Below are 27,463 nucleotides of genomic sequence, written 5' to 3' on the forward strand. Positions count from 1 at the left end.
GATGGCAGAGGGAGGCTGAGGAAGGGGAGAGAGGGGAGGGAGGCTGAGGAAGGGGAGAGAGAGGAGGGAGGCTGAGGAAGGGCAGAGAGAGAGGAGGGAGGCTGAGGAAGGGGAGTAGAGAGGAAGGAGGCTGAGGAAGGGCAGAAGAGCCCCGGTGGCAGCAGGGAGGGAGGAGGCAGGCCTGGTCCATTCTCTGGGGGATCACCACACCAGGTTGGACCCCAAGCAGCAGAGAGAACTGAAGACTTTTCCCATGTCCCCCTTAATGGTGCCTCAGCAATGAGATGCTGTCCCAGGCCATTGCTGCAAGTCCAACAGGTAAATGGGATCTATGACATGAGGTAGGACACAAGATTGTGCTATTTATCGTTACAGAACAGGAAAATGTAAAATGCCAGTGTTTACTGAAGAGATTTACTTTCTCTGACAAAAATGACATTTGTCAACTGGCGGCTTTATGGCATTTAAAACAAAATCAAAACTTTTTTTAGTAAGGATTTAAAAGCACTTTATTGATTGTTGTCCTATAAAATCATAGAATTCTTTTAATTCCTGAAGAACTGTGTCCAACAATAGGAAAAATGAAAAATGTCTTTACAAAACATTACAGCATTTTTTGAAAAACTAGGTATGAAAAATATATACAGTGCATTAAAAAAAATCTGAATAAAATTAATGCCTGGATTTATACATTCAGTTATGTGTTAAACATCCACATGTATACAGTGAAATTTGTTAAAACAGTAGCAGTGTTTTTACTATGTTAAATAAGTCTTTGTTCAATTTACAGTTTCTCTCATTACTATTCTATCAGTCCACTTATAAATTAATTTGCAAGGCTGTATAACCACTGTCACACTGTTCAGGTAAGTATTTTTGTACAAAATTACTGCCTTCCTAATGTAGTTTAAATTATTAGAGCTACACATCTTTACAAACAGTTCACTCACCACTGAAATCAGCATCTTACATAAAAACCAGCAGAGGCTGGGGAAGGCAACAGAAGAAAGCCTTGGTAGTACAAGTTGTCCCCTCGTTTCTACGCTGCTGAGTCAGCAGCTGGTCCTTAACACAGAGGGTTTTTCTCATCCCCTCTCCCACCTCTCTGCAGCCACCTGCCCTGAACTCTGCTCACCACGAGTGCATTTGTTCCCAGGGCAGGGAGTGCAGTTCACGTTCTCATCACCCCTGTTCTGCAGCACTGAGTGATGCAAGACCTCAGTGGACAGCTGAGGAAGCCATAAACAACTGCCCCACTGCCAGCACCAAATACCTGTTACTCTGCAGCAAAATACTGTGCTGGGAGGGAGCAGCAGCACCTGCTCTGCAGAGGGTGGTGCCTTTATCCAGCTTGCAGAAATCCTTTGCCTACAGCAGAACCTGGAGCAGTCTGTGCAGCCCCACGCAGGAGCAGCTGCAGAGTCCTCACAAGGTGGTGCCAGCTATGCCTGTGCCAGGCCAGGGCCAGCCCTGGACTTGCCCTGGAGAGGTAGGTCAGCCTTTAGAGAGGCCAGAGCTGGGCACTGGAGCTCAGGGAGCACACGGCTGCTGACACAAAGGCAAGTGGCCCGTGACACAGGGCCTGGGGCTGCAGGACAGCCAGCACTGCTGAAAACAACTTCAGCTGCTCCAAAGCAGAAGGAGCAGGAGCACAAGGAGGCAGCGAGGCAGGAGCTGCAGGAGTGCCCGGCCACTGCTGGGGCCGGGGCTCAGCCCGGAGCTGTCAGAGCAGGGCTCCCCAGTGTCAGGTGCTGCTGGGCTGTGGCCCTGCTGCCCCCTGTCCCAGAGCAGCCCCAGCTGGGCTGAGGACACGGCTACACGTTGGTTTCCAGCCCCAGCAGGCGCCCCATGCGCTCCATGTTCTTGTCCAGGGTGGCCCTGCAGGTGATCTCCTTGGCACACTCCGAGGGGAACCAGCCCCTCTGGCCGTCCCGCAGCCGCTCCCCCTCGTACCAGCCTGCGGGGAGGGACAGCAGTGACCCCTCTGCACCGACCCTGCCCTGCCCTGGGGGCACTGAGGGGTATTCTGCATCTGCCTTGACTGGGGATCGTGCACCAGGTCAGGAGAGCTTTGGCAGGTGTTTGTAATCCAGCCAGACCAGGTAAAAAATAGTATGTGCAAAGCATTGCACAATTTCACTGTCTTTTTTGTCATTCAAATATAGTTTGAAGTAATGCTACAGTACAGTGACAGAATCTCCGATTTCACAGGTAACTGAGAAACAGCAAGTTAGAATTTAGTCCCTCAAGGACTGACTTGGGCAGCACTTGGTGCTATCAATGCCGTTGTGGGCAGGTCTGGGCAAGAACCACAGTGATCTTGGGACACTCGATCCTGTGTCAAACCTCAGCAAGCACCCCGTGCCAGAGCTGCAGCAGGAGAGCCCAGGCCATGGCACGACACACTGGGGCTGTTTCTCTTGGACAACCCTGGCACTCACCAGAATGTCTGAGCTCTGTGGTTTTAGACTAATTCAATTTCCTATTTGTGGACACCTCCCATGCCAATACTGGCCAGCAGCCATGTTCTGCAGCTGGTTACAGCTGCTGCTTCCTTTAGAAACCTGAACCCAAATGCTCACGTTTTCCTTGGAAGTTGAACTTTTACTCACTGCAGCCCTGTGCTAATAGGAAACACGTTTTTGTAGCTGGATCCCCCTGCAGAGGTGACAAATGGTTACTGACACAAAATCCTCACTCACCATCATTCACTTTTTGATAAACCAAAACCACATCAGCGACTTGGAGAGAGAGCTCATCGGCCTGCTTGGCTGTGTACGTCCTGATGGTCTCCACCTGAGCCAGGGCTGGGGAAGGAGAGAGCCAGGCTCAGTTAAACCAGTCACAGGGCTTTTACTACAACACATCACCATTTATTTAACACATTTCCACTCTACACCTTCCCCCATGGCTTAGGGCAGCCCAGCCAGCCCCAGTGAGGGCAGTGCCCTGCAGAGCATCCGGGAGCCCCAGCATTGTCACTCACTGGTCCTGTCCGTGTGCTGCCTGTCGCTGTCCTGGCCCAGCGCCGTGATCCAGCGGGCTCTGTCACTCCTGCAAAGCACAACCAGCTCATGTCCTGGAGAATGCTCAGCTCTGAGGCTGCCCCTGCTTCTTCCAGTGCCTCCATCTCTCCCTTCAGCCCCTGTGAGTAACCCAGCACCTCTGTGTGTGCTCTGCTTTCCTCCCAGGGCCATAGAAAGTTCTCACCTAACACTAGTGCTTTTCTCCTTAGGACCCAATGCCACAGGAGGTGGTGAAACACGATCAAACTGTGCTGGAAGTCTTTGGCTCAGAGAAAACATTTCAGTTTTACCTGCACAAAACTATTCTGAACTGTTTGGCCTTGGAAATTCCCCTCCTATCCTTCTCAAAAGATAAGACTATAAAAATAGGTAACTTAAAATACAGGAATTCTTTTCAGACTCTTGCTCTGAGCAATGATCAGCTGGACTGCTATTTATACTGCAAACAGCACAGAACAAATCAATAATAAGTCTGCAGAACAAAATGTCTTTTCATACAAAGCCCAGACAACTAAAAATGTCCTGCATTTTTTCCCCAATAAAATTGCATTTCCAAACAAGTCTGAATCATCTCCTGCTTTTATAATGAGATCTTTAATAGAAAGCACTGATGATCTTCAGTTCCTTTCATGGTTATTCTAAACTTTCAAAGCCAACCTAAAACTATCGATTTTTCCAGGCAGGGACATGTCTGGAGCACTCCCTTTCATGTCTCTGTCCTGCCTCCAGCTTCCCCCAGAACAAGTGAACTCTTTCAGTGCTGGGAGGCCGTGAGGAAGCTGATGGCACATGCACATCCCAGAGCAGGCACTGGGTGCTGCTGCTCTCTAAGGCAGGGCACTCCTATGGCACAGGCACAGGTTTCTAAGGCAGGGCACTCCTCAGGGTGCCCCAGAGAGAGGAGCAGAGCTGCTCCTGCTCCAGCCCTGCTGCTCCCTCCAGCCATCAGCACATCCCAGTGCCTGCTCAGGGCCCAGAGCGCTCTGGCTGTGCCCGGGACACTCCTGTGCCGCGCCCTGGTGCTGTGCCCGCGGTGACAGCACCGACCCTCGGGTGAGGCACCCAGCACAGGGAACAGGAACCTGCCCGAGGCACAGCTACACTCCTCTCTGCAGCCAGGGTAATCGAGGCCTTACCCAGCAGCTTCAATTAATAAACCAGAAGAAGCAATAGAAATAAATAAATAAATAAACGAGTACTACTGTGGGCAGGGCGGGAGGAGCCGCCCGCGGACACAGGTGCAGAAATGCCTCAGCAGCGGTACTCACTGCGTGTCTGCTCCCAGGAGCATCTCCACCCTGTCCCCGGCGTGGTTGCTGAGCAGCAGGAGCCTGAAGAGATGGGAGGCCGCGCTCCTGCCCGGGTGCAGCATCCCCGGGGCGCTCCGGCCCGGAGAGGAGCCGGGCCCCGGCTCGTCCCCGTCGCAGGGCAGCACCAGCAGCTGCTCCCGCAGCGAGTACCCGGTCACGTTGTAGCTCTCCTCACTGCGGGCAGGCAGGGAACAGAACCGGGTCAGGGCTCGGATCCCCGCTCCGTCCGCCTGCAAGCGGCCCCAGCCACAGCACCGCGGTGGGGACGGCTCCTCCAGCTCCTCCCAGCCCCACACAGGGGGGAGCAGCTTCTGCCAGAGCTCTGTGCAACACAAAGCCCCAGCCCAGCTCCCAGGGCACATTTTCAGACATTTTCACCGGGGTTCTGGGAAACAAACACTGACAGGGCTTCGGGTTCTTTCTGCAGAATGACTTTGTGCACTCCCAAATGATGGACACACAACATGCTTCTCATGGAACCAATCCTGCTCAGATGCTCTGAATCAGGGAAAGGATTGATTTGGGCTTGGTTTTTTAGGGTAAGTCTGGGGATTTTTGGAGGTGCATTTTTTTTTTAAAGAAGTCAGTTCAGTATTTTAGTCTAAATAACTCCTTAGCCAAGGGAAGAACCGGCAATCCCAGCTGGGAGTGCTGCCATCACTACATGGGAATCTTGTGTCTGAAAAAGAAATGTGTCTATGCATTTATGCAATGAATAATAAATGTATTTCTTATGAATAATCAACTAGTCTGTACATGTGCACAGCTAATCGTAACAGAACCTCTTACTAATTAATCAGCAGATAAACCTCTACAAATCCTTCCCACTCCTCACTTCCATCCCACAAACCCGCTGGATCAGACTGCTGCTGCAGGGATCCAAGCCCAAGGAGAAGCAGCGAGTGCATTTCCCACGAGCCCTCAGGGTGAATACTGCACTGATTTCAGCAGGCCCTGCCCCAGCCCACAGCCAGGTCTGTGTCAGCAGGACTGGGCTGACCCTCTCCTCAGGATCCAGCATCCCCACACCTGCTGCCACTGACTGCTCCTCTCAGGACACTGCATTAGTGCTTGGCAAGTATTGTGGCATTTTAATGATTAAAAAAAAAATCAGATTGTATCTACACACAGCAGGGGCTACACAGACAGCTGGCAGAAGAAACATTCCCAATAAACTAAAATCTGGACAGTGGGGAAAAGCAGATTTTTATCCCTCTTCAAAGCCTTGCACACGTGCCAAATCCCTGTGTCCCCTCCTGCCCAGCCTTGGGGAGCAGCCCTGTTACTGGAGAGCCCTTGGGCTGCTCCTCTGCAGCATCTCCAGCAGCTCAGAGGCACAGCTCAGCAATGGAGCCAGGGCAGAGCCAGGGCTGGAGATGAACTCTGGTAAAGCCCCGAGTGCAGCCTCAGAAATGCCCATTTTTAGCTCCAAGTGAGGAGAGGTGTCTTGGTGCAATGTTAAGGATCGTCTGCGATTCAGCTGCTGAAGGAAAACCACAAACATTCAGCCCCAAGTCCAACAAACATTTCTGTCCATGCTGTGGATCCATGGCAACGCTGCGGGTGGGAGCAGGGCTCACCCCGAGCTCCAGCACTGCTAATGAAATCAGGGGGAGCCTCATGCTCCTGCAGTCCTGGCAAGTGTGCAGGGCAAGGGCAGTCCCAACACTTCATCCTTCCCAAACCTGTCTTTGCTAGGGCAGAAAGAATCATCTTTTTAATTCCTCTGACAATTTGGAATCTTAACTGTGTTTGCCAAAAGTAAATCCTGTTTAACAAGCAGTTACTTGTTATTGGTAACCCATGGCAGAGGCTCAAATAACTCCTGAACTCATTCCACAGCCAGGATCACATTAAAAGTCACTGTGATTTGAGAACTGAACACAAAACCAGTTTTATACTGGGGAAGCTCTTACCTCTTCTTCTTGGTGATGATGAGGACATCATTGAAGAGGAAGAAGTACACCTGCTGCTTAGAGGTTCTTTTGGAAAAAAGTCCAGTGTCTTCTACATATGCTGTTAATTCACCCCTTTTCACCAACCACCGAGAAGAGGAAACCAATGGAAACGGCTGCAAGGCAAGAAAATCACATTGTAATCCTTCCAAATTAAATAATTTTTCAAAAACAGATGACAGAGTACAATCTATTTGGGAAAAATGCTTGAATAAACTCAAAGCTCAGAGATTACAAACACAAAGAGGTTACCAAAGTTCAAGGGACTGCATCGTTGCTACAACACACAGGTAGCAGCTGCAAATACCTGGGAATCACTGGGGCACCTGTCATTGCTGCTCATGGAAAAGAGAAATGAACAGACCTGACTGCTCCCATGGGGCTGGAACAGGCTGTGAGAGCTCCTGAGGGCACCGAGCAAAGCCTGACCTCAGCAGTGTCTGCAGGGTGAGAGCAGCTCCCGAATGGGCGGCAGGGTGCACAAATCCCGACAGGCGGGCAGGGTGTACAAATCCCGACAGGCAGGCAGGGTGTACAAATCCCAACAGGCGGGCAGGGTGTACAAATCCTGACAGGCAGGCAGGGTGTACAAATCCCGACAGGCAGGCAGGGTGTACAAATCCCGACATGGGCAGCAGGGTGTACAAACCCTCCTGTTCTGGGAGTGCAGGCACAGCCTCCTTCCCTCCCCACCTCTGCCTGCTCTCCTTGGCAGCACCAAGGGAAGGCTCCCATGGCCCTGCTGTGCTCCTGAAGTGGCCCAGCTGCCTGTCAGGCTTTACTGAAAATGTTGAGGAGGGATCCTACAGCTCCTGTCTTTATCCAGCTCATGGATGGGGCAGGAGCTCCCTTTCCCCCCAGGTGAGGGCCAACACCTGCAGCAGCTGCAGCAGAGGACCTGAGCTGCCTGATGTGAAGTCCTGCCTTCATTAATCCAAATTATCCCCAGCTGCAGAAGACACAGAGCCTGCAGGAGGCCCTTTTGTCCCTCTGGGCCAGGAAGGTGGAGGGAGGGAGGGAGATGTGGGACTGAGCTGTCACACAGACCCTGCGAGGCTGCCCCCAGACACTCCAGGCACACCAAGGTGATGAACACAACTGCCTGTTTTCCCTCCTTTAAGCACCTTTCACACACTTTAAACAACATCCCTTCATGCAGTTTGTCAGCTGCCTCCCCATTCTGCATGAGTTGGCTTTTTGTCTCTGTTAATCCCTGGCCAAGCCGACTGCAGCCTGCCTGTACCTGCTGAGCCAAACCCAAACCCAGTGCTGGGACTGAGACCTCACTGCTGGAAGAACAAACACCGACTCCCTAAAACAAACTCCCACAGCTTCTCTCGTGCAAAAGATGCAAAATTTAAAGAACAAAAACTGCTGAAACTTAATTAAAAATTGAATTCCACAGTTGAGCCATGTACACAAGCACCAGGAGGTTTGAGTCACTTCCCTTGGTTCCCATGAAGCTCTCCACAGTTACATCCAACTAAATAATAAACAAATCTCCAAAACTCTGTGAGACTGGGCAAGAACAGAAATACTTTAACTAATTTATAATGACCATAAAAGAGAATTACAGTCCCATGATGATTGGTTTACAACCAAAAAATACTTTTAAAAGTTCTATTTGAGGATGAACAAAAAATTCCTCCAATCTGTACTCCAAATGAGTTCATCCCATTTTCCTAATTGACTCTCTTCCAGAGGCAGCTTGGTTTAAGTTTTCTTGAATTGCCGAAGGAGCAAATCACGTGCACCATGGCCCTGCTGCAGAAAAGAGGCTCTCAGAAGTGAAAAATGCCTTGAAGCAGAGCTGGGCTCCCCTGCTCTGGGGCCTGAGGGGCTGCAGGGCTGGGGCTTGGATGCAAAATGGGAAATCTCACACAAAATCAGGGAAAGACAAAGCCCCAGGGCAGGTGGGGTCACCCAGGAGCCACAGAGCCCGAGGGACAGAGAGGGATGGACAGGACAGAGAGGGATGGACAGGGACAGAGAGGGATGGACAGGACAGAGAGGGATGGACAGGGACAGAGAGGGATGGACAGGACAGAGAGGGATGGGCAGGGACAGAGGGACCCCAGACCCCGAGGGACTCCTGGGATCTGAGGGAACCAGGGAGCAGCTCAGCTCCCACACTGCGCTGGACTCATCAAGATTTGAGTCTGGTACCACCCATCAGGAAATGCTCTGGTGTCACTTGCCCAGAAGTGTTGTGTTTGTTGCTGCTGTTGCTATAAGCAAATATTATTACTATCAATTTTTAGGCAGAATTTGAGAATAAAAATACTTTAGGCAAGTTGAAAATGTCTTTTTGGAGGCAGCATTTGCCCCAAGCCTGACCCAGGGCCTTTCAAGAGCTGTGCTTTTAAAACCATGAACCAATCTCCACTCACTACATGCCTGACAATGAAACAATCTTCTCCCAGAAGAATCCCCATTGTGTAATGGTATCAGACATGAATTACAGAAATGGGATTGCAGCAAACATTGAATAGAAATAATAAATGTACTCAAACAAAGTCTAATAAACCTCCCCTACCTATGACTGGGTCTGCTGGTGTTTCCTACAAAAGACTGATAGTACAGGAAGTGTTTAATAGAAACCTGTGATATCCCACCCTTGAGGGGAAGGACAAACACCCCTGGATCCCTCCCTGGCCTGGAAGTGCTTTCACAGGCACACCTTTCCCATCAGGTACATAAGCAAATCTGAGAGTGAGCAGCAGCCTTTGGCCTCTCTCTTAATGCCAAAATCTTCACAGCAGCTTTATCTTGACAGCAAAGAATACTGTACACTCAGTATTTAATCAAATTCCCTTGTACTGTAGCATCACCTTCTAATAAAATTAAAATATTTGACCAAAAGTTTTAATTTCTGTCATGCCACAACAGTTCATTTTTCCAGAATCACTGTGGGATATGACCATGCTGGTGATGCTCCCCTGTTCACTGTCCTGGCTGGTCAGGATCATGCTCCTCATCCTACCTTGATTTTGAATTCCAGCTGGGAGTTAATGGTGTACATCATCTCCGTCCTCTCCATCTTGCGGGCGCCCTCGTTGCACAGACGCACGAGCTGCAAACGGGACAGGGCTGAGCAGGGCCTGCAGCACAGGAGCCTGCTGCTCCTGCAGGGGCACTGCTGGGGCACAGAGCCTGCAGGGGCACTGCTGGGGCACGGAGGCACTGCTGGGGCACAGAGGCTGCAGGGGCACAGAGCCTGCAGGGGCACTGCTGGGGCACAGAGCCCTGCAGGGGCACTGCTGGGGCACACAGCCAGCAAGACACAGAGGCACTGCTGGGGTACACATCCCAGCAGGGGCCCAAAGGCATTTCTGAGGGCCCAAAGGCATTTCTGGGGCACAGACCCCAGCAGGCACACATCCACCTCACCATGGTGGTTGCAGGGCCACAGTGACCAGGGCTGGCCCGTGGCTGCACCGCTCCCAGCTCCCCCTGACCCCAGTGATCCCACAGGAACCCCATCATTTGTGATTCTCCAGCAGGAACAAAGGTTCAGCCCCATTCTGGCTGAGCAGGGCACTGCTCTGACCCAGGCTGATGATCAGCTCCAAACACACACCCGCCTCCCAGTTGGATTCACTTCCCACACTGCTCCCCCACAAACCCAGAATCACCACAGTATCATCCACTTTGGGATCCCTTCCCAAGTAGGAGCCAGTAATTCTGCACAAACCCAATCCCCAGTGCCCTTCCTTAAATACAGCAGTGCAGAGCCTTCAGTGCTCCTCCTGCCTGCAGTATTTATGCATGCAAAACATCCATTTTTCCCTGGAAGTACTCAGGAATTACTTGAGAGCATACCTTGCTAACTTCCTTCAGAGCCTGCTTGCAGTTCTCATATTTTGCTGAATCCTTGGGAGTTTTCTGGCAAATAGTCTGGAACAAAACATCAGTTACTTCAGAGGACCAAACAGCACAGACTGCAACCCACAGAGATTTCACATCTTAACTGAAGTCCAGGAGCTGAATCACAGCTGTGGACTGAGATAAAGAGGGAACTCCGGTCACTTGGTCATACCAAGGAATGCTTCCCTGCAAAGGTTTGGGAACAAAGTGATGAAAAACCTCTCAAGCTGAGGTTTATACAAAAAACAAAACTGAAAGAGTGGGAAATAAAATGTTAGATTTGATTGTTTAGATTATTTCAGCCAAAGAAGGGAAGGAGGTATAGGAAAAAAAAAAGCCCAAGAAGGGGAAGGCACCCCCAGTGACACTCTGCAGGAATACTGGATTATTATTCCATTTTTTACCTAGAAACATAGTGCAGAGAAGAGAGAATTCAATATCCATGAATGAACTAACTGTCCAGGTGATCAAATTACTCAGTGCTCAATTTAAAAATATACAAACAAAATTATCAGTTCTGTTTGTGGCTCCCACCAGTGCTGGAATCTGAGCCTGATCACAATCTGCACTCCTTCTGGTGATCTAGCTCCTCACTTAGTCCTGGCACCTTAAGTGAAATACCCCAACTCCTGGTGTGAATTCTGCCTGACAAACAAGATTGAAGAGTAAAATCTACACCTCTTTAAAGCTGGTGAAAATACCTTTTAGTAACTTTAGGAGAAGTGTGATGGATCTATTTTGAATTTAACTTAGGTTGTAAGTGTAACACCTAAACTGATTGTAGTGTGTGCTGCAAATAATACAGACAGAAACATCACTCCATGATGGCACCCCCATCACTGAGTCCCTGGTCACTGCACAGGGAGGGACAGCTCAGTGCCACTCACACACAGCTCCCTTGGGAATGAAGTCCATCCTTCAGCTTCCCAGAGTACTCCCTGCCTAAGGGCCCTCACCATCCTACACAACAGCAGGTCTTGTTTTTCAGCTGCAGGGTTCATTTCAATCCTAGCACCACATACAATTCCTGGGCTGGTTCCTCCTGAGTTTCAGAACCATTCTGACCCTTTACTGTACAATTTCCCCACTAGAACATCCAAGTATTTAACTTGTGAATGGGGGAGCAGGAGGGTCCAGTCCCAGTCAGCAAAAAATGCAGCAGGAATCCATAATCCACAGCCCAGAGTGCTGTAAGGAAGAAGGCAGGAAGAGACTGGAGAGAACCAGAACTGAGAGAATGTTAACAGTGTTAGAACAAGCAGCAGGAAAGAGGGAAGCAGGTGCTCTCACATCCATCAGCAAGGGGAGCCGAGTGACTCTCTGCATGGGGAGGATGAGGAAGGAGAACATGGGCAGGTTCCTGCAATCCTCGTGGGACTCGATCCGGGACAGCACCTCCTTAAACGCTGGGTTTGTGGCTCTGGGGGAAAGAGGATGGAACAATTCAATGGGATGCTCTACCAAACGATTATGAGAGTTGCTACATTTTAAATAAACCATGATTTTATAAAAAGGAATGTCATTTGCAGGAGTCAGACCACCCCAGCCTTCAGCTTTATTCTCTCAGATCCACCAGCCCCAGCACTGACATTAAAGCTCAGGAGCTGCCCCCCCTGACTGTGAGGGCAGACCCAGGTGTGCCACACAGGGAGGGCCACTGTCACACTGTGTGACACCGAACTGACAGAGGAAGGGAGTGTGAGCCATGACCTGGCAGGAGGAGGTGCCCAGCAGGGCCAGCCCAGCCCGGCTGGGAGCCCCCCCAAACTGGTGTACCCACAAAGGTGCACGCAGAGCCCCCAGCCCTGAGCCCTGCAGGAGGCTCTCCATGCTCACAGCAGTCTCTGCAGGGTGCGCTGCTGGTACACCTCGTTGGTGCAGTACTTCACGTAGGGGTCGAAGGTGGAGCCCGCGTGCCTCACCACGATGTCGCTGATGTCCTCGATCAAAATGTTGTTCTGGTGCCTGGCCTCCAGCTCTTCAAAGAACCTGGGGGGTTAACATCCACTGCTCACTTTTACATGCAAACAGCATCTTCCTCTCACAGCATTCCCCTGACACAACCCTGTTACCAACCCATGCCAGCTGGGCTGGCCTTGGCAGGGTGAGGCCATCCCTCCTTTGGCAGGGCAGCGAGGGCAGTGCTGGCAGGGCACAGCCCCAGGACACAGGGCACAGCCCCTGGCAGCTCAGCAGCAGCGCTGGCACAGCCACCTCCCACTCCCCCACTGCCACAGCCAAACAGCATCACCGAGCTGGTCAGACCAGAATTTCCAGAAACAGGGTTGGAAAAGAAATGAAACGACTTCATACACACATTAACACATTTCCTCTTGCAATTAAAGGCAGCACAGCACCAGAGGTGCTCGATGGAGTACAGGTATGTGGGGCTCTGAGCCAAGGACACAGCCATGTGGCGGTGGAGCAGGACATGGTGCTCCACATCCTGCAGCCCTCCACTGGAACCCAAGAGGCACTGGAAGCACTGAAAATGGGCACAGAACCCAAACTCCTGAGCTGGCCCTTCCCCTCACCATGCTGTTCTGACAGCTTCCCTGCTGTCTCTGTCCCACATGTGAGTCTCTCTGGCCACTGGATGCCTCCCACTGCTTTCTGCACTCCCAACACTCCCAAAGCACCTGATTTCCATGGTGCCCACTGGAAATCTGCCACTGCTGGGGTGGAACAGCTCACAGAGCAGCTCTGCAGGTCACACATGAAATGCTGTCCTGCCTGAAGCCTTTGTACACCAGCATTCACTGCAAGAATCCTCAACTCCCTGCAGTCAACAAGTTCATACAAAAATCCTCATACAGCACAGAAAACATTAAGGAAATACTCAGAACATATGAGCTCACATTAAGCTCCAATATTTTGAAATCTGCTTTATTTAATTTCAGCCCTTTATTCCAATTTTTTATCGCTAACACTGGCTCTTCAAATCTGCCACCTTTTTCAAGTGATGCCCTCCACAGTTTGCTTTACAAACACACCTCAAACATGCTAGAGGAGCAGAACAGGCTGAGCAGCAGCTGACTGTGGGCAGCAACTGAGCTTAACTAAATTAAGGTACTCTCCAGGTGTGCTCAGAAGCAGCTGCTGCACGGAGTGGCTGCCAGGCTCTCGGTGGGGCAGCCAGAGCCACCACAATCGAGTGGATTTTGGTCTGGTTTTGGGTTTTGTGATGTTCTGACACAGGAGCTGCAGATGGACTGGCTGACTAACAGGGCTCAGCCTGCAAGCACTGAGCAGGGTTTGTTACAGCCCTGTCGCTGCAGCAGGCAGAGCCCTGAGCACCTCCTGTCCCCCACACAGCCCCTCCAGGGCACAGCACATCCTGAGCTGCCACAGACCTGTCCTGGGCTGGGGGCTTGGGCCAGCCCCAAGGGGCACATAAATAATAAAATCACAGAAAAAAGAGCCTGTAATATGGAGCCTGCAGTGTCTCAGGAGGCACAGCAAGCCCCGTCCCACACTGGGATTTGTTTCTCTCTGCTCAGACATGTTTATGGCTGGGAGAACCTCCCACTGCTGCCAATTCACTTTGCTCAGGAAATGAGGAAATCCAACATTTCCTGCTGTGCTATGGCACACTGACAAGGTGTTGGACCCTGCTGGGCCACAGCTTCCACCTTTAGAATTTATCTGGTGCTTCAGCAGTGACATCAGCACAGACAGTCTCTGCAAGAACAGTAAAGACATGGGAGAGGAGAAGACAGAAAAAAAAAGAAAAGCTAAAAGGGAAAAGAGAGACAAAGAGGAGCAGTATATCAAAGTCCCATTTCCCAATATGTCCCATAAGGAAATCCTGCATCCAAGTTTGAATCAAAAGCTGTAGTTTTCCATATCCAATCTGCTAATTATTGGACACAATCAGTGAACCAGACACATCATAAACCCTTTCACTTATAATTTTAGGACAGATTCTGCCATAGAGCTCAAGACAGAGGGATGGAATGATTCCATTCAATTTAACCAACAAGGAATTTGCTGTGATGTGTGCAGCTATTTTTGCTGAATGTCAGAAGGATTTACTTCAAACATCTCTTTGTTAATTCCAGGATTTTTCTGGTTAAAGTTAGATCCAATTCAGAGAAAGTCAAACAGCACTATAGGACAGAATTTGATTTCCCTCACCTTGTCCTTACACTGTTTAAAGAGCCATCCACTCTGTAACACTCCCGAAGGCCAAATTCAAAATGCAGGTTTAGCTCCAGGGTGCTGCTGGCACCACCAGGGACAGAAAGCAGGGGAGGGGCAGCAAGCAGAACTCAGCCTCTTCCCCCTGGAGATAGGGGCTGTGATATGTGCAGCTGTCACCAGAGCAACAACTGCCACCTTGAGATAACTTCAGCCAGAAGTAACAGAGATTTCTGATTAACCTCTCCAAACCTGAGCCTTCTCATCAGGGACAGAAGCTGAACATCTGCAACATGATTGTCATTTAGGGAAGGGGAGGGGGATTTAAAATAGTGAAAATAGGAAAAATAGTCTTATTTCCATAGAATCTTCATGCTGAATCAAAATATAAAAGGGCTGGAGAGAGGCTTATTAAAGTGCAGAACTGAAATCAGTTTGAGTTCCCACAGTCTCAGCAATGGAAGCCAACACACAGCTACACACACAAATGTAACATCCAGGCCTGCAGACTGAGAGCCCACAAAGCTCCTTTCACTGGGCAAGGGCCAGGCAGGAGCAGCTGGCCCTGCAGCCTGTGTGCCCCCTGTGTGCCCCCTGTGCCCAGCCCCGGCTGTGGGAACATGAAATGGGAATGCCTGCAAGTCATGAACCCAGCACAGCCAGAGTGCTCAATCCTGTCACTCTGCGACTAAAAAGAGTTTAAAACCTGACAGAATCTGTTAAAATGGTTTTGTCAGGATCTTTTTCTGCCAATGCTGCTCTGGTATCACAGAATCATCTGTCTTTTGCTGGCCTAATGGCAGAGAAGGCACAAATGCTAAAGCTTTCCTTCTTCCTATAAACTGGGGATGTGACCCTGCAGACCAACTGCTCCTGAAGACACTTCCCTCATTTCCCCAGAGAGGCTCCTGGGGAGCTGTCTGACCTGACAGTGCCTTCTCAGGCTGCATTCCTGGCTCACTCCTGGCTGAGCTGCTCCCTGGCATCCCCACAGCCCAGCCCAAGGGCCCCTGAGCAGGCTGGAGCAGGGAGAGGTTGGGTTCCAGCACATCACACAAGGGTCCGTGCGCTCCAGCTCTCTGGAGCCACCTTCCAGGAGCTCCCACAAACACAGCAGGTGCTGCACAGGTTATTCATTCCCACTCCTCTGCCACAGACATTCCAGGCAGCTCCCAAAGGCACAGACAGTCTCTGCTCTCTGCATTCTGCTCCCAACAAAGGCAGCTTTGTTCCCGCAGGAATGCCCTGTCAGGCACTACAGGCGCATCCTGGTGTTACTGGAGAGTTTCCATTAAACGTGTTCCAAGTCAAAGTTCCTAGACAGGGGCTTTAAGCAGTTTCAAATAAAAGTTTTTATGAAGTATTTTCATCAGCACAGGTTCTTCAGCTCACCAATCTTTTGTCCCAGCAACCAAAACCACTGGTAACTACCCTCATACTCAGGTTTTGTACTAAGCAAAGGCTGCTTAAAAACCAGCAGAATGGGAGAGACTCCATTTTAAAGTGAAAAGGTGGATTTTGTTACTTTGAAACCCCTTGAAAACAGAAAGCAGCAGTCTGGAGATACCAAGCTGGTATCTGGTTTAAAATCACTTCCATTGTTTACAGAAATGACGTTGCTCAAAGCCAGCACAGAGTTTTGTTTTAGTTTAACAGTATTGCAAAACTTGGGAGATAAATTATGTTTTCATTTAGGTTTAAAAAGGAGTTATGACTTCTGATTTTACCCCAAGTCATAAAAACCCAAGTTCTTAAACCATGAGACTTCACACACAAGAAAGAATAAGATTACAACTCTAGGCTAATGTGGTATTTTTCCATCCTGTTTTTTCCTCTCCCTCCCACTTCCTTTGAAGTCTATTAATCAAAAGGGATGCTAGAGTTCCCCTAAGAGTTCTGCTCTCCCCACCCCCATTGTCCTTTACTTTCACACCTCACACCGTGTAAGGAGCACCTGTAAAAGGAACTTTTCCTTGAAAATGAAGCCTTTGATGAGCTGCACTCCCTGACACCGGTGCCACCAGACTGGGGTGGCTCTGGGGCCACACAACCCCAGCCTCTGGCAAAGACCTCAACTGCAAGAGACAAAGAAGGGGGGTAGGGAGGGAGAAGGGAAGGGTCCCCAGCCAAGCCCAAACATTCTCCTGCTCGGTAGCTCCTGAACTGCGTTTGCACTTGACACAGCACATCAGCCTCCAAAAAACAAGATCTTGCTGCTGCATGAACTTCAGAAGACAAAAGTCAAACTGCTGCACAACAGATGTTAAATTCCACAGACTTTGTGGTGTCTCAGAGAAAAAAGCCAAAAAATAACTTTACTGTGACTGGGGACATGGACCTTCACAAGTTCCACTAAGGTAAATGAGGGTTTAATGCTAAAGAATTCACAAAGGGGACAAAAGAAGTGGGAGCAAAATAAAAAACCATTCAGAATCCTTGTTCAACCCTCAGCCCTTTTCTGAAAGGAGGCCAATATTTCTCTGTTCCACAGGTAAAGAGATCCATGTAAAGCTGTAGAGAGCCACAGCTGAGAGCACTCAGTACCTTCACCAGCCACTGCAGCCACTGTGCTCATTGCAGACTGCAAATCAGGGACAGGAAAAGCAACACAGACAGTCTGATGCTTTAGTTATGTGGAATACATAATCCACCTGCTGCTGTGAACAGAACAAATTGCAAGGAAGCCAAGCCACTTCCAGTAACTTTGTGAAAGAGAGTGTGAAGTACTCTGAGAGCACATACATATGCATGCCCTGGATTAAATAACACTGGCAGTAATTACCAGCCAGCAACAAGACTCCTCTGCACTTGTATCTTGTAAGATCTGCCATTTCCTCCTCTCCAGGCACTATCTGCAGTGTCTGTTCCCTGGCTGCAGACTGAAGGAATGTGCCCCAAAGCAGCAGAGCAGAGATGCCCCTGGCAGCAGAGCCAGGCCCTGGTGCCCACACAGGGGGGCAGTCCCAGAGCACAGCACGCCTCAGGACAGAGCTCTGCACCACCTGGCACCAGCCAGCTCTGCAGGGCAAGCACGGAACTCCAGCTCCAGTTCAACAGCTCAGCAGGGCACACTGAGCTTAATCTGATGCCCTGCAAGGAGCAGGTCTGAATGCCCGAGCAGCATTTAGCCTAGAACTGCTCAGATTTGAAGGATGCTGATTTCCACTATGATTCACTCTGTGCTTTCCTTCCCTCCCATTTTCAGAGACACAAATCCCAGGCCAGCCCTGCTCACACTGCTGTGCAGATCTCTGCCACTTGTACTTCCCACCTGCAAACCAGCAGGAGCTTGGGAAGAAATGCTCACCACTAAAATGGCTAACTCAGCATCCAAAGAGAAAAGAGAAACCTGCTGCTGTGTTTAAGGACGCACAGCTCTGGTAAGTACAAAAATGCCACACTCACTTTTTGCTTGCTTCATAAACATCCGTGATGTTGGAGAAGAGGTGGTGGCTCTCTGTTTTGGTCATTGTGAGGCTCAGTTCCCTGGAATTTTTAAACATCCGGATCAGAATCTCCAGGCTCAGCAAATAGGAGTGCTCAGAAGATATCACCTCAAATATTGCCTGCAAAGTGAAGGGGGGAAAGAAAAGACTTACTAGTGATTGGGCTTTTTTCCTTAAAAACAAAAAGAAAATGTTGAGCAGGGGTGCAAAGCAAAGTTTTGGATGTAACCTAGAGATTATGACTTAAATGTTCATCCCTATAATAGTTGCATCATTAATTATAAATAACTTATTCAATACTAAGAAAAAAGTCATTGTTAACAAGTCTATATTCAGAGTTTTCAATCTAATAGGCTCTAAAAAGCAATTCAAAGAACGGATAAAGAATACATGATAAAAGGCACTTTAAAAGAAATACAGCAAAAGCATGAATTGGTAACGTACCTACAGCTTAAAAATATTTATTTAGGCTCCCACTGAAAGAACTGGCCTCTAAAATTCAAATTAAAAACCCTCAGGCATGAAAACAGTTTTTGGTAACATTGAAGACTTTACATTTAAAAGGAATGCAAAGAACATGTTCTTTTTGAAAGGATGCAAGTATGGCTCCAGGAAACACTGACTAAGGGCTCCTAAAGGATATCACTGAAATACAAGCCTTGTCTCAGAAGCTTCCCAGCAGGAGGAGGCTGAGCCATGTCCTGAAGAGGAAAGAAGACACTGGGACAGATTGCCATGGCAGGTAATGCTGCAGGGCTGCTAGCCAAGCCCTGCTTGCTGGGGAAGGACACACTGGGGAGGAGCTGCAGGGACACAGCTGGCCTGGCCAGGTGGGCTTGGCAAGCTCCCCTTCCCTGGGACAGAGCCCTGCAGGGAGGAGCGGGGGAACAGCACATGGACAGGACACAGGAGAAAAGGGGACGGGGAAAGTGGATGGAGAGGACACAAGGAACAAAAGGGACAGGGAAAGTGGATGGAGAGGACACAGGAGCAAAGGGCAGAGAGAGAACAAGCACCCTGATGCTGCTGCTGCCATCAGGGAGCCCCTGCCCTGCTGCAGGGCTCAGGGACCAGCTGGGCTCCAGCAGGCACACCCCGTGCCCAGCACTGCCCACAGGGGTAGGTACAGCCCAGGGCTCTGTAAAAGCTGCTCTTTGCTCCCCACTGCTATGGAAACTGCTGTGCCACATTTCCTTCCCCTCTGTGAGCTGGAGTTCCTGGCACCCCTTCCCTGGCACAGCAGTGACCCTGGTGCTGCCAGGCTGGAGCAGCCCAGGAGGCCCTGGCATGGACACAGGCACCTCAGCACACTCTGGGCTCATTTTTTCTCCCTGGGGAGAGAGGAGACCTCACTGGAGAGCAGGAAGGCAAGCAATGAACTCTTATCAACAAGCAGAGCACTGAGGCAGGCGTGCAGTGCAGCCCTAGCAGCCAGCCCCAAAACACAGAGTACCTCCTGTCTCTTCCTTTCCTCCTGGCTGATGGCTTCTGACAGGCCGTTCTTCTTCACCTACAAAGACAAATCAATCGATGTTTTAATACCTTTTGTGGGAAAATGTGATTGAAAAGAGAGACAGGACTATCAAAACCTAGAGAGCAAAGCACCAAGGAGGGCCTGGCTCTACAGGAGTTCCAAACACAGGACCCAGATCAGGAGGGACACCAGGGCAAGGGAAGGGAAAGGGCCACAGCACCACACACGTGGAAAGCCCTGCTCTCTTTGAGGAGAGAGGCACATCACAGACACCAGACCCACACCCATTTCTGTCAGTCTTCTCCTAACATGCTATCACCAACAGCTTTCTCTTCTTGCTCCACCTGCTCCCTGGCATTTTAAAGGATATATTATTCCTCACTTTACTCCTGCACAGCAGGCCCCACAATGCTGGGCAGCAGGAATAAGGAGGTGCCACACTCGGGTCTGCACACCAAAGCACAGAGTCACAGGTAAATGCCTGTGGAAGTGACAGCAACATTCCAGTGTGGGAGCCACCAGCCTCTGGAACACAACTCCCAGACCCCCACAGCACCACCAGCAGACACTTCTGGATGCTGAGCAAGAGCTAATTAGATGGCTTTTTATTCAACAATTAAAGTACATCTTAATCAGGAGCCTGAAAGCTTCAGAGCATTCCTGAGGAAGTGCAATGGCACTGAAAGGTGCAATGTAACTTTTTTCTGGATGCCGTGGAAGAGTTTTCTAAAAATACACAGCACAGGAAATAGCTAGGAACACATCCCCCAGATTTCAGTGCTCCCTGTTAACACAGACAGTGCCAGAGAGCAGGGAGCTCCACGGGGCACCTGCTGAATTCCTGCTCCAAACTGCAGCTGGCACACACGGGTGTGTCCCACTGAGTACACAGCAATTCAGGGCACATGAACTCACAGCCAAGGGCCCAGCCTGACACTCCCCACCAACAGCAACACTTCCAAAAGACAGAGACCCAGATATGGACACTGCTCTGGCCATTTCTGCCAAAGAAAATTCAGTACTTAATTTTGATGTGTCCAAAATGTTTAAGCTGAAGTAATCTAAAAAAACATCACATGTGTGATACTAAGCAAAAAACCCCCCTTTATTTACATTAAGAATATGATCAGAAGGAACAGAAGAGGCCCAACATCACTGCTACTAACACTGGACTGGCTTCTCCTCAGCAACGACTGATTCAACCATGAAGGTGAGAAGCAAAGGATGAAAGGAGGACAGGTGAACTCTGGTCAGGGACAAAAAGTGCCTTCAAAATGAGGAGGTGCTGAAAGGGGGAACTCAACAGGAATCTACTAAGTGGCTGCACCATAGCCAAAGTGACCACAAGCCCTTTAGTACAGGGAGAGAAAGGTGCAGACATCAGCCCTGAAGGCCCCAGAGAGTCACACCAGGGGTCTGGGCTGGTACCACGGAGGGGAGGCAGCCCTGGGCAGGGACCTGTGAGTGGCTCCCTAAAGCCACTCACGGCACCTGAATTTTACATGAATGAGAAACCAGTCACATCTGAGATCAACACGTGTGAATTCACTTCAGGAAGACAGAAACACCCTTTTACATTCCTGTTCTCATGAAGAATCTGAGCACTCCATGCCTGAAGGGCACTACCCCCAGGCTCAGCACTGCAGGGCAGCCTCCTGCAGCCAGGGGATCCCTCTGCCCCTGCCCTCGCTTTCCCAGCACAGGCACTGCTCACAAACACCACAGGCATTCTCCTCCTCCTTTCCTAGCATATGCCGAAACCCAGGACTGACATTTTCCAGCTGACTTCCTGCAACAAGTCCAGACTCACTTTTTAACTTCTTAATACACATTGACAGCATGTAATTTTTCCAGAGTTATAAACACAGTCACTACGAGTCTCACATTCCCAGATTTTGTTTTCTCCATGCACCACCTTCTCCCATATACTCCCCACTTCCAATTTTGCAAATCAAATACAGACAGTGCACAAGTTTGTGTGCAAGGAGCAGTAAAGAACAAGCTGGTTTCTGTAAGTGAAGCACAGCACAGTTCTCCTCCTGAGATGGTCCTCATGCTATTTCTGTCTCAAAGCAAATTAGTGTTTTGAAATTATCATTATTATTACTAAATAGTGTTCCTTCCAAAATACCTCAGCTGTTGAACATTTAACTGCTAGTTTGCCCAGAAGGCAGAAAAAACAATTTGACTTCATTATAAACACTTTTTTTTTTGCAACATGAAGCCAATGAACTGTATTTTAAGTATTTGATTGTTGGAAAAAGAAAATTAACGCACATATTTACAAAACCACATTGCCTTGCCTTCGTTATAATTACTGAATCAGAGAGATTCATCTTTCAATACTTTAAAGTGCAAAGGGTCATCAGCATCTGTGAGACAGCCCTGCTAATGAGACCATCTAACCAGCCTTTGGGGAGCTCCCTGAGGCTTAATCCATCATTTACTGGGATATACAAAGCTGATGGTCAAATCCTCCAGGTGATCTTGTCATGGCATAATCTCTCTAATGCCTGAGATGAGCATCTACAACATTCTACAAGTCACATTAACAAAAAACAACCCCAAATCCTTCATTATAGGGATATCCCTCCAGAGGCCACATAAATAGTCCAGAATTTTTATGGTTCCTTCAGTCCCAAAATCCCATGTTTGAGAAAGAGCTGTGGCAGTAGCAGCTGCCATCAGTGATCCGTCAGGTTAGGAGCAGGGAAGGCAGTGAGACTGCAGCCCTGAGCAGAACAGCTGAATTCACTTTGTTTAACGATGCTGCTCTGCCAAGGCCCTGCAGACACTTCCCAGCCTGTGCAAGGGACAGCACAGCACCACCAGCTCTGCTCTGCACTTCTCAAAATGCTTTCCATCAAACATCTGCACTCGAGCCAGCCTAAGAGCTGCTGGGCAGTGATTTAGAACAATTCAGCAGCAACTTGTTTGTGACTAACTGAAGCCTTTCTTCAGTATAATTCACCCTTTTAGTGAACTCACACAACACTTTTTTTAATGAATCAGTAAAGTTGTGTCTTTGCCAAGTACAGGACTCTAAAATGAACTTGGTTTCATTGTTTTTTATGTGAAACAAAGACCAGTAACTGACTGGGACCTCCATGTCGTTGTTATGATGTGACAAAGATGATGACAAATTTCAGCCAAAAACTCCAGCAGCGAGTAAGAGAAGACTTTGCTTCAGCCCACCCTGAGATGCTGTCTCTGGCCATACAACTCACCACAGAGAGCTGGCTCCACGTCGACCTCAGGGGCTTATAGTGAAAAACAACCTTGTCATCCAGCTTCTGCTCTTGGGGCTCAGACTCTTCATCAGAATCTATGTCCAGAGCTTTTTCCTTATAGTTCTGATATAACACAGCATTTTCTGTCAAATAACAAGAGTGCGTCAGTCATTGCTAGAAAGTTAGTTCAGATGGTCTCACAAAAATTTAAAGTAACATTTAAACAATGGAAGAAACCAAAGTGTCACTGTGCTGCTCACACTCCACAAGACAAAGATAGCAACTGATTTGGGCTGGACAATGGTGCAGTACAGTGACAATGGATCACTGTACCCAAAGATCCTCCCAGACCGAATTAAAGAACAGATGTGGCCTTTGTCAAGAAAAAAAACAGCAAACAATTTTTTCTTCCTTGGTTTGCTGTGCCCAGTTCTGTAATTAACCAGCAATCAGCAAACAGGATTGTGTGTCAGTGGAGCAGCCACTGATGTGCAGGTCTCACTATTTTCATGTCCAGGAAAAGCACACTGCCCAGGCCAACCCTTCTTCTCTCAACTCTAAATACTGTCTTCACATTTCACTGTTTCCCAGTTTCAGACATCTGAGGTCAGAGCTAGTCCAATCAGAAAGTTAAAAGCCTGTCTGAGTAAGCAGGAGACCTATGCACCTTCAGACCAAATACCCTCCTGGTGTATTTGAGTTGTGCCATCATGAACTGAGAACTATCAGTGGCAAAGGAACACAGGCATGGAGCACTCTGCTGCTTCCCACCCTCCCTGGCCACACACCCCTGGCAACAGCAGTGAGCAAGGACAGAAATTCAACACCACAAAAACCCACAGGCCAACTCAGCCATTAAGCAGGCAGGCTCTGAAAGGTACTTTTAGATGGGCCAGGCTTTGGATAACATCCAATCTTCCCCTACAAGAGAAGGGGGAACTGAAGTGGAAGTTTGGCTGCTCCAGGCAGGGCCCCAACTCCTGCAGCCCCTCAGCTGGCTGGGTGGGTCTGTCCCCCCTGCTCAGACCAGGTGTGGCCTTCAGAGCAGCTTTGGGGAAGAGCCTGTTGAGTTTATACACTTTCAACTGAGGAAACTGTCACAGCAACTGAATTGTGGGAGGCATTCCAGAGAAAGTTATTAGCTGGGATGGTCCCAGACAGACAGGACCATTGAAGAGAATCCAGAAAACATCATCAGGAGATAGCATGAGAAGAGACAAAAATAAAGAAACAGAGTGGGAAGCTCTGAAAATAGAAACAAGAGGAAAGTAACACAGCTGACATGACCTCAAAGAGGCATTAAACAGGGAAAAGCCACGAGAGTAGCAGTTATTATAAGAGAACTTCTGTGGACTTATCATAGATGTTTTCTTGTTGAAATATCGGGAAAAACAGCAAACTTGGCAAACCCAGAATTAATGAGTACCACAAAAATACAGCTCCACAGACAGTGTTTTCCTGACACTTATATCTGAAGCCTAAGCAGCAAGAAATGAAAATGCTTACAGAGCCCAAGGGCTGAGCCCAGCACCCTGAGCTGATGAGAAGCACAAACAGCTGTGTGACCCCCAGGCCAGGGTAATGACTCAGGGGTGTGCTGCAGGGAGGGCCCAAACCCCCGATGGATCAAATGTCCCGCACCTGGGCACAGCCCCAGAACAGGCAGGAGGGCAGTCCCACCTGGAGGAGCGAACGATGGAAGTGCACAGAGCTGTCAGGGCTGAGGCAAACACAGCCAACAGCTCTGCTTTGGGGAGGGACAGGAGCTTAAGCGGAAAAGAAGCCCTTGACACACCTTTTTAGTCTGTCACTTCATAGTCTTTAAAATAGCCCTAAGGTAGGTCGAGTGCCAAAATTATAGTCCCAAATCTCAGCTGCATTACTGAAAAAGAAGGTACTGAGTCTTTGACTCTGTACAAAGGAAGCGTGCAAAACGATCCTGAAGTTCATTTCCCTTGGGAGTTATTAGCAAGTCTGGACAGAACAGGACTCACCTTCCCCATCGAACGTCCCTTGTCCTTTCAGCATCTTCTGCAGGCAATTTTAAGAGAAAAGAGAAATATGTTAGAAGGAGGAGAATGCAAAATAATCACAGTAACAAGAATGTCTGTTTTATTCAAGACTTGGGCACCAAATCAACAGGCCCTAATCTGTAAACTTCATGTGTTGGACAAGAGTTCAGTAAAAACAATTGTGTCACGAGAGAAAGTGAAAAGCTACCCTAGTTTCATTTCTCTCATGCCTTGTTTAGATGTGTTTTCCCTGTGTTTCAAAAACAGACTGCCCTGGCTGGAGAGGGGTTCAGTGAACTCGGCTCATCCCTCTGTCCCAGCGCTGTGTGCGGAGGCGCAGCGCTGAGAGGCTGCCCTTCCCCTCTGCAAACAAAACCACTCGGAGCACTTGGTAAAGGAGCCTTCCGAGAGCACAACAAACCCCTGAAATAAAACAGCTGCTCTCGTGCAACAAGTCCCAGGGCCAAGAGTCTACTTCATAAAACACCACTTGCAGAGAACTCTGTAAGGACAACACAGTTTCATGTCCTCCTGTCTTAAACTTAACTCATTGTTTTAAGTCTACTACCAAACCAGACCACTCTCTGCAGCTGTTGACAAATTCATCAATTTCTATTTCGCTGTTTGCAGTGTTTTCACAGAAGCATCCACTGCCATAATTTCAAACTGGCTGAAAACTGCTAAAAAGCTGATCATTATTTTAAAAGCTACAGCATCAGCTCTTGGATGTACTTCACTACACAGAAATCTGTGAATACATTTCATACAGTAACAAGTTATATCTAAAATAACGAAATACAATATTACACTAAGATAAGTAAAAGAACACTATCGGTATGTCTTTACAATTTAATACATTAATATTCACTGTAACTCTACTACAGGATTCTAAGTGATTACAACCAAGATTTAAAAACAGGCATGCTGCTTTTACTTTCAAGCATTAAAATACCTGAAGTGATTTCTATCAATTTAAAAATCACTCAGTGATTTTAAAAAAATACTTTAAAAGTAATGTCTCAGAGAAGTGAGGGAGGAAGTTCATTTTTCTGTCTCTATTCTAGCACACAGACTTTATTAAAATAATGTCCCTTTTTTTTTTGTCCTGTTTACTCCTTTCTGGGACACAGGTTTTAAGCCGGTGGTTCAGTTGTGAAAGCTGGAGAATCCAGCAGGAAAGGTGAGCAGGAGGCAGCTAGCAAAGGCTCTGAACCTCCTGGGTTTCAACAGAGCCTGCCATCTCCAACACCTCACTTGGAAAACAGCACTTTCAAAACTCACAGTCACATGAAAAGTTTTGCGTTAGCAAAAAAGCAATCTGAGAACTCCCAGCATTTATGGGAATTGCAGGATCAGCAGGGCCACACTCCCACGAAGCCAACACCTTCACCTTTCAGCACACCTTACCTTTATCCTCCCCAGGCTCGAGAACTTCTCCTTATCTTCAACCACCGCTTTCAGGATGGGCTGGGACATTCTGTTCTTCTTCTTGCAGTTGGCGGAGCCGTCCAGGTCCACGCCGCTGACCACGGCCCGGCGGTAGGACGTGGAGCGGAGCCCGCGCCGCAGCGCGCCCGGGCCGCCCTCGGGCTCGTCCTCGGGGTCGCTGCCCAGAGCCGGCCGGGGGGTCTCCACCAGGCTGCGCGCCTTGAGGCCCCGCTCGTGGCCCTGGGCGCGGCCCGCGGGCCGGCTCTCGGCCAGGCTGCGGGGGATCAGCTGCTGCGAGCCCACCCTGCGCGCCGCGGGGCTGTGCGTGCTCAGCAGCGCGGGGGGCTCCGCGCCCGCCACGGCCGGCGATCCGCTCCCGCGGGGCACCACCGGCTCCTCCGGGGGCCCGGCAGCCCGGCCGTTCCTAGGGGATCCTCCCGGCTCCTCCGGCGGCCCGGCAGCCCGGCCGTTCCTAGGGGATCTTCCCGGCTCCTCCGGCGGCCCGGCAGCCCGGCCGCGCCCGGGAGATCCTCCCGGCTCCTCCGGGGGCTCACCAGCCCGGGGGCACGGTGGTGGCTGAGCGCTGGCTCCGAACACGATCCGCTCCTGCTGCGGGGCCAGCGCGGGCAGCCCCGCTGTCCTGGGCGGCCGCGGCCGGCGGCCCTGCCCGCTGCCCGGCGGGGAGACGGTGCCGTTGGCGGTCGAACCGACGGGGCTGTCCGGTGGCAGGGCGAGCAGCCGGGAGCGCCGCTCCGGGGACAGCGCGGGGGAGCCCGGCGGCCGCACGGTCCCGTTGGACACCGATCCCATGGCGGGGCTGCCGGTGCCGGCGGGCTGAGTCACGGGGAAGGCGCACCTGTCCTCCACGGGGAAGTCGGTGACGAGCACTCCGCTGGGGCTCTGGTACGACTGTGGCCGCGGCTTGCTCCAGGCGAGCGGCAGCGGGCGGGGGGTCGCTCGCCGCCTCCAGCGCGGCGCGGCGGGGCCCGCCGGGGGCTGCCCGTCCATCGCCGCCCGCCCGGCGCCGCTCGCCAGGGAGGCGGGCGCGGAGCGCGGCTCGTCCGCCGCCACAGCCCCGCCGGGCGCGGGGCCAGCGCGGGCCGGGCCGGGCGGCGAGGGCCGGGCAGAGCCGCACCGCCCGCTGCCGTGCCGCTCCCGCCCCACCTGCGGCTGCGGCTCGGCTGGGGGCGGGCGGAGCGGCGCTTCCGCCGCCGGCACAGCCCCTGCCCCGCCTGGGCCCTCCCCTGCCCCGCGCAGGTACCGGCGGGTCCGGCTGTGCCCGGCTGTGCCCCGGCTGTGCCCGGGCCCGCGGGGTGAGCGCGGCGAGCTCTGGGCAGGAGCCGGCCGCGTTCCCGGGGTTGGGTGAGCAGAGCCGCGGGCAGCAGGGCAGCGCTCCCCGGTGCTTCCCGCGGCGGGACCCGCGGGTGTCCTGCCGGGAAAGGTGCTGGATTGCGCGCTTGGCACTCGGCAGTACCACCAGCCGTGCCTCAGCCGTGCGGTGGTGCCACCATCGGGACCCCCCGGCTGTGCCCCCGCACCTGCCCGTTCTGTAGGGGCACCTCGCCGGCTGGGGCT

General features: G+C 50.5%; 1 protein-coding gene across 1 annotated transcript; it reads right to left on the minus strand.

Moving 5' to 3' along the window:
- Positions 1-342: 342 nt before the first annotated feature.
- On the minus strand, positions 343-27,463 carry ARHGEF26 (Rho guanine nucleotide exchange factor 26). The gene is made up of 14 exons (XM_074547570.1): positions 25,868-27,463; positions 24,443-24,479; positions 22,446-22,591; positions 19,198-19,254; positions 17,704-17,864; positions 11,995-12,147; positions 11,449-11,578; positions 10,114-10,188; positions 9,275-9,364; positions 6,253-6,407; positions 4,295-4,510; positions 2,987-3,054; positions 2,703-2,807; positions 343-1,957 (listed from the first exon to the last, which is right to left on the minus strand). The coding sequence occupies exons 1-14, from the start codon at positions 26,894-26,896 to the stop codon at positions 1,815-1,817; spliced, it is 2,565 nt and encodes an 854-aa protein (XP_074403671.1). The 5' UTR covers positions 26,897-27,463; the 3' UTR covers positions 343-1,814.

This window comes from Zonotrichia albicollis, chromosome 9 (genome assembly GCF_047830755.1).
Source record: "Zonotrichia albicollis isolate bZonAlb1 chromosome 9, bZonAlb1.hap1, whole genome shotgun sequence".
Classification (NCBI taxonomy): Eukaryota; Metazoa; Chordata; class Aves; order Passeriformes; family Passerellidae; genus Zonotrichia; species Zonotrichia albicollis.

What these genes read in the sequence shown, in the direction of transcription:
- ARHGEF26 (XM_074547570.1), bottom strand. Translation starts at nt 26,896, where the DNA reads ATGGACGGGCAGCCCCCGGCGGGCCCCGCCGCGCCGCGCTGGAGGCGG. An exon ending in CGAGCCTGGGGAGGATAAAG is followed by an intron (nt 24,480 to 25,867) that starts GTAAGGTGTGCT and finishes AATTGCCTGCAG; the next exon opens with AAGATGCTGAAAGGACAAGG. An exon ending in TTATCAAAAAGTGAATGATG is followed by an intron (nt 1,958 to 2,702) that starts GTGAGTGAGGAT and finishes CCCTCCCCGCAG; the next exon opens with GCTGGTACGAGGGGGAGCGG.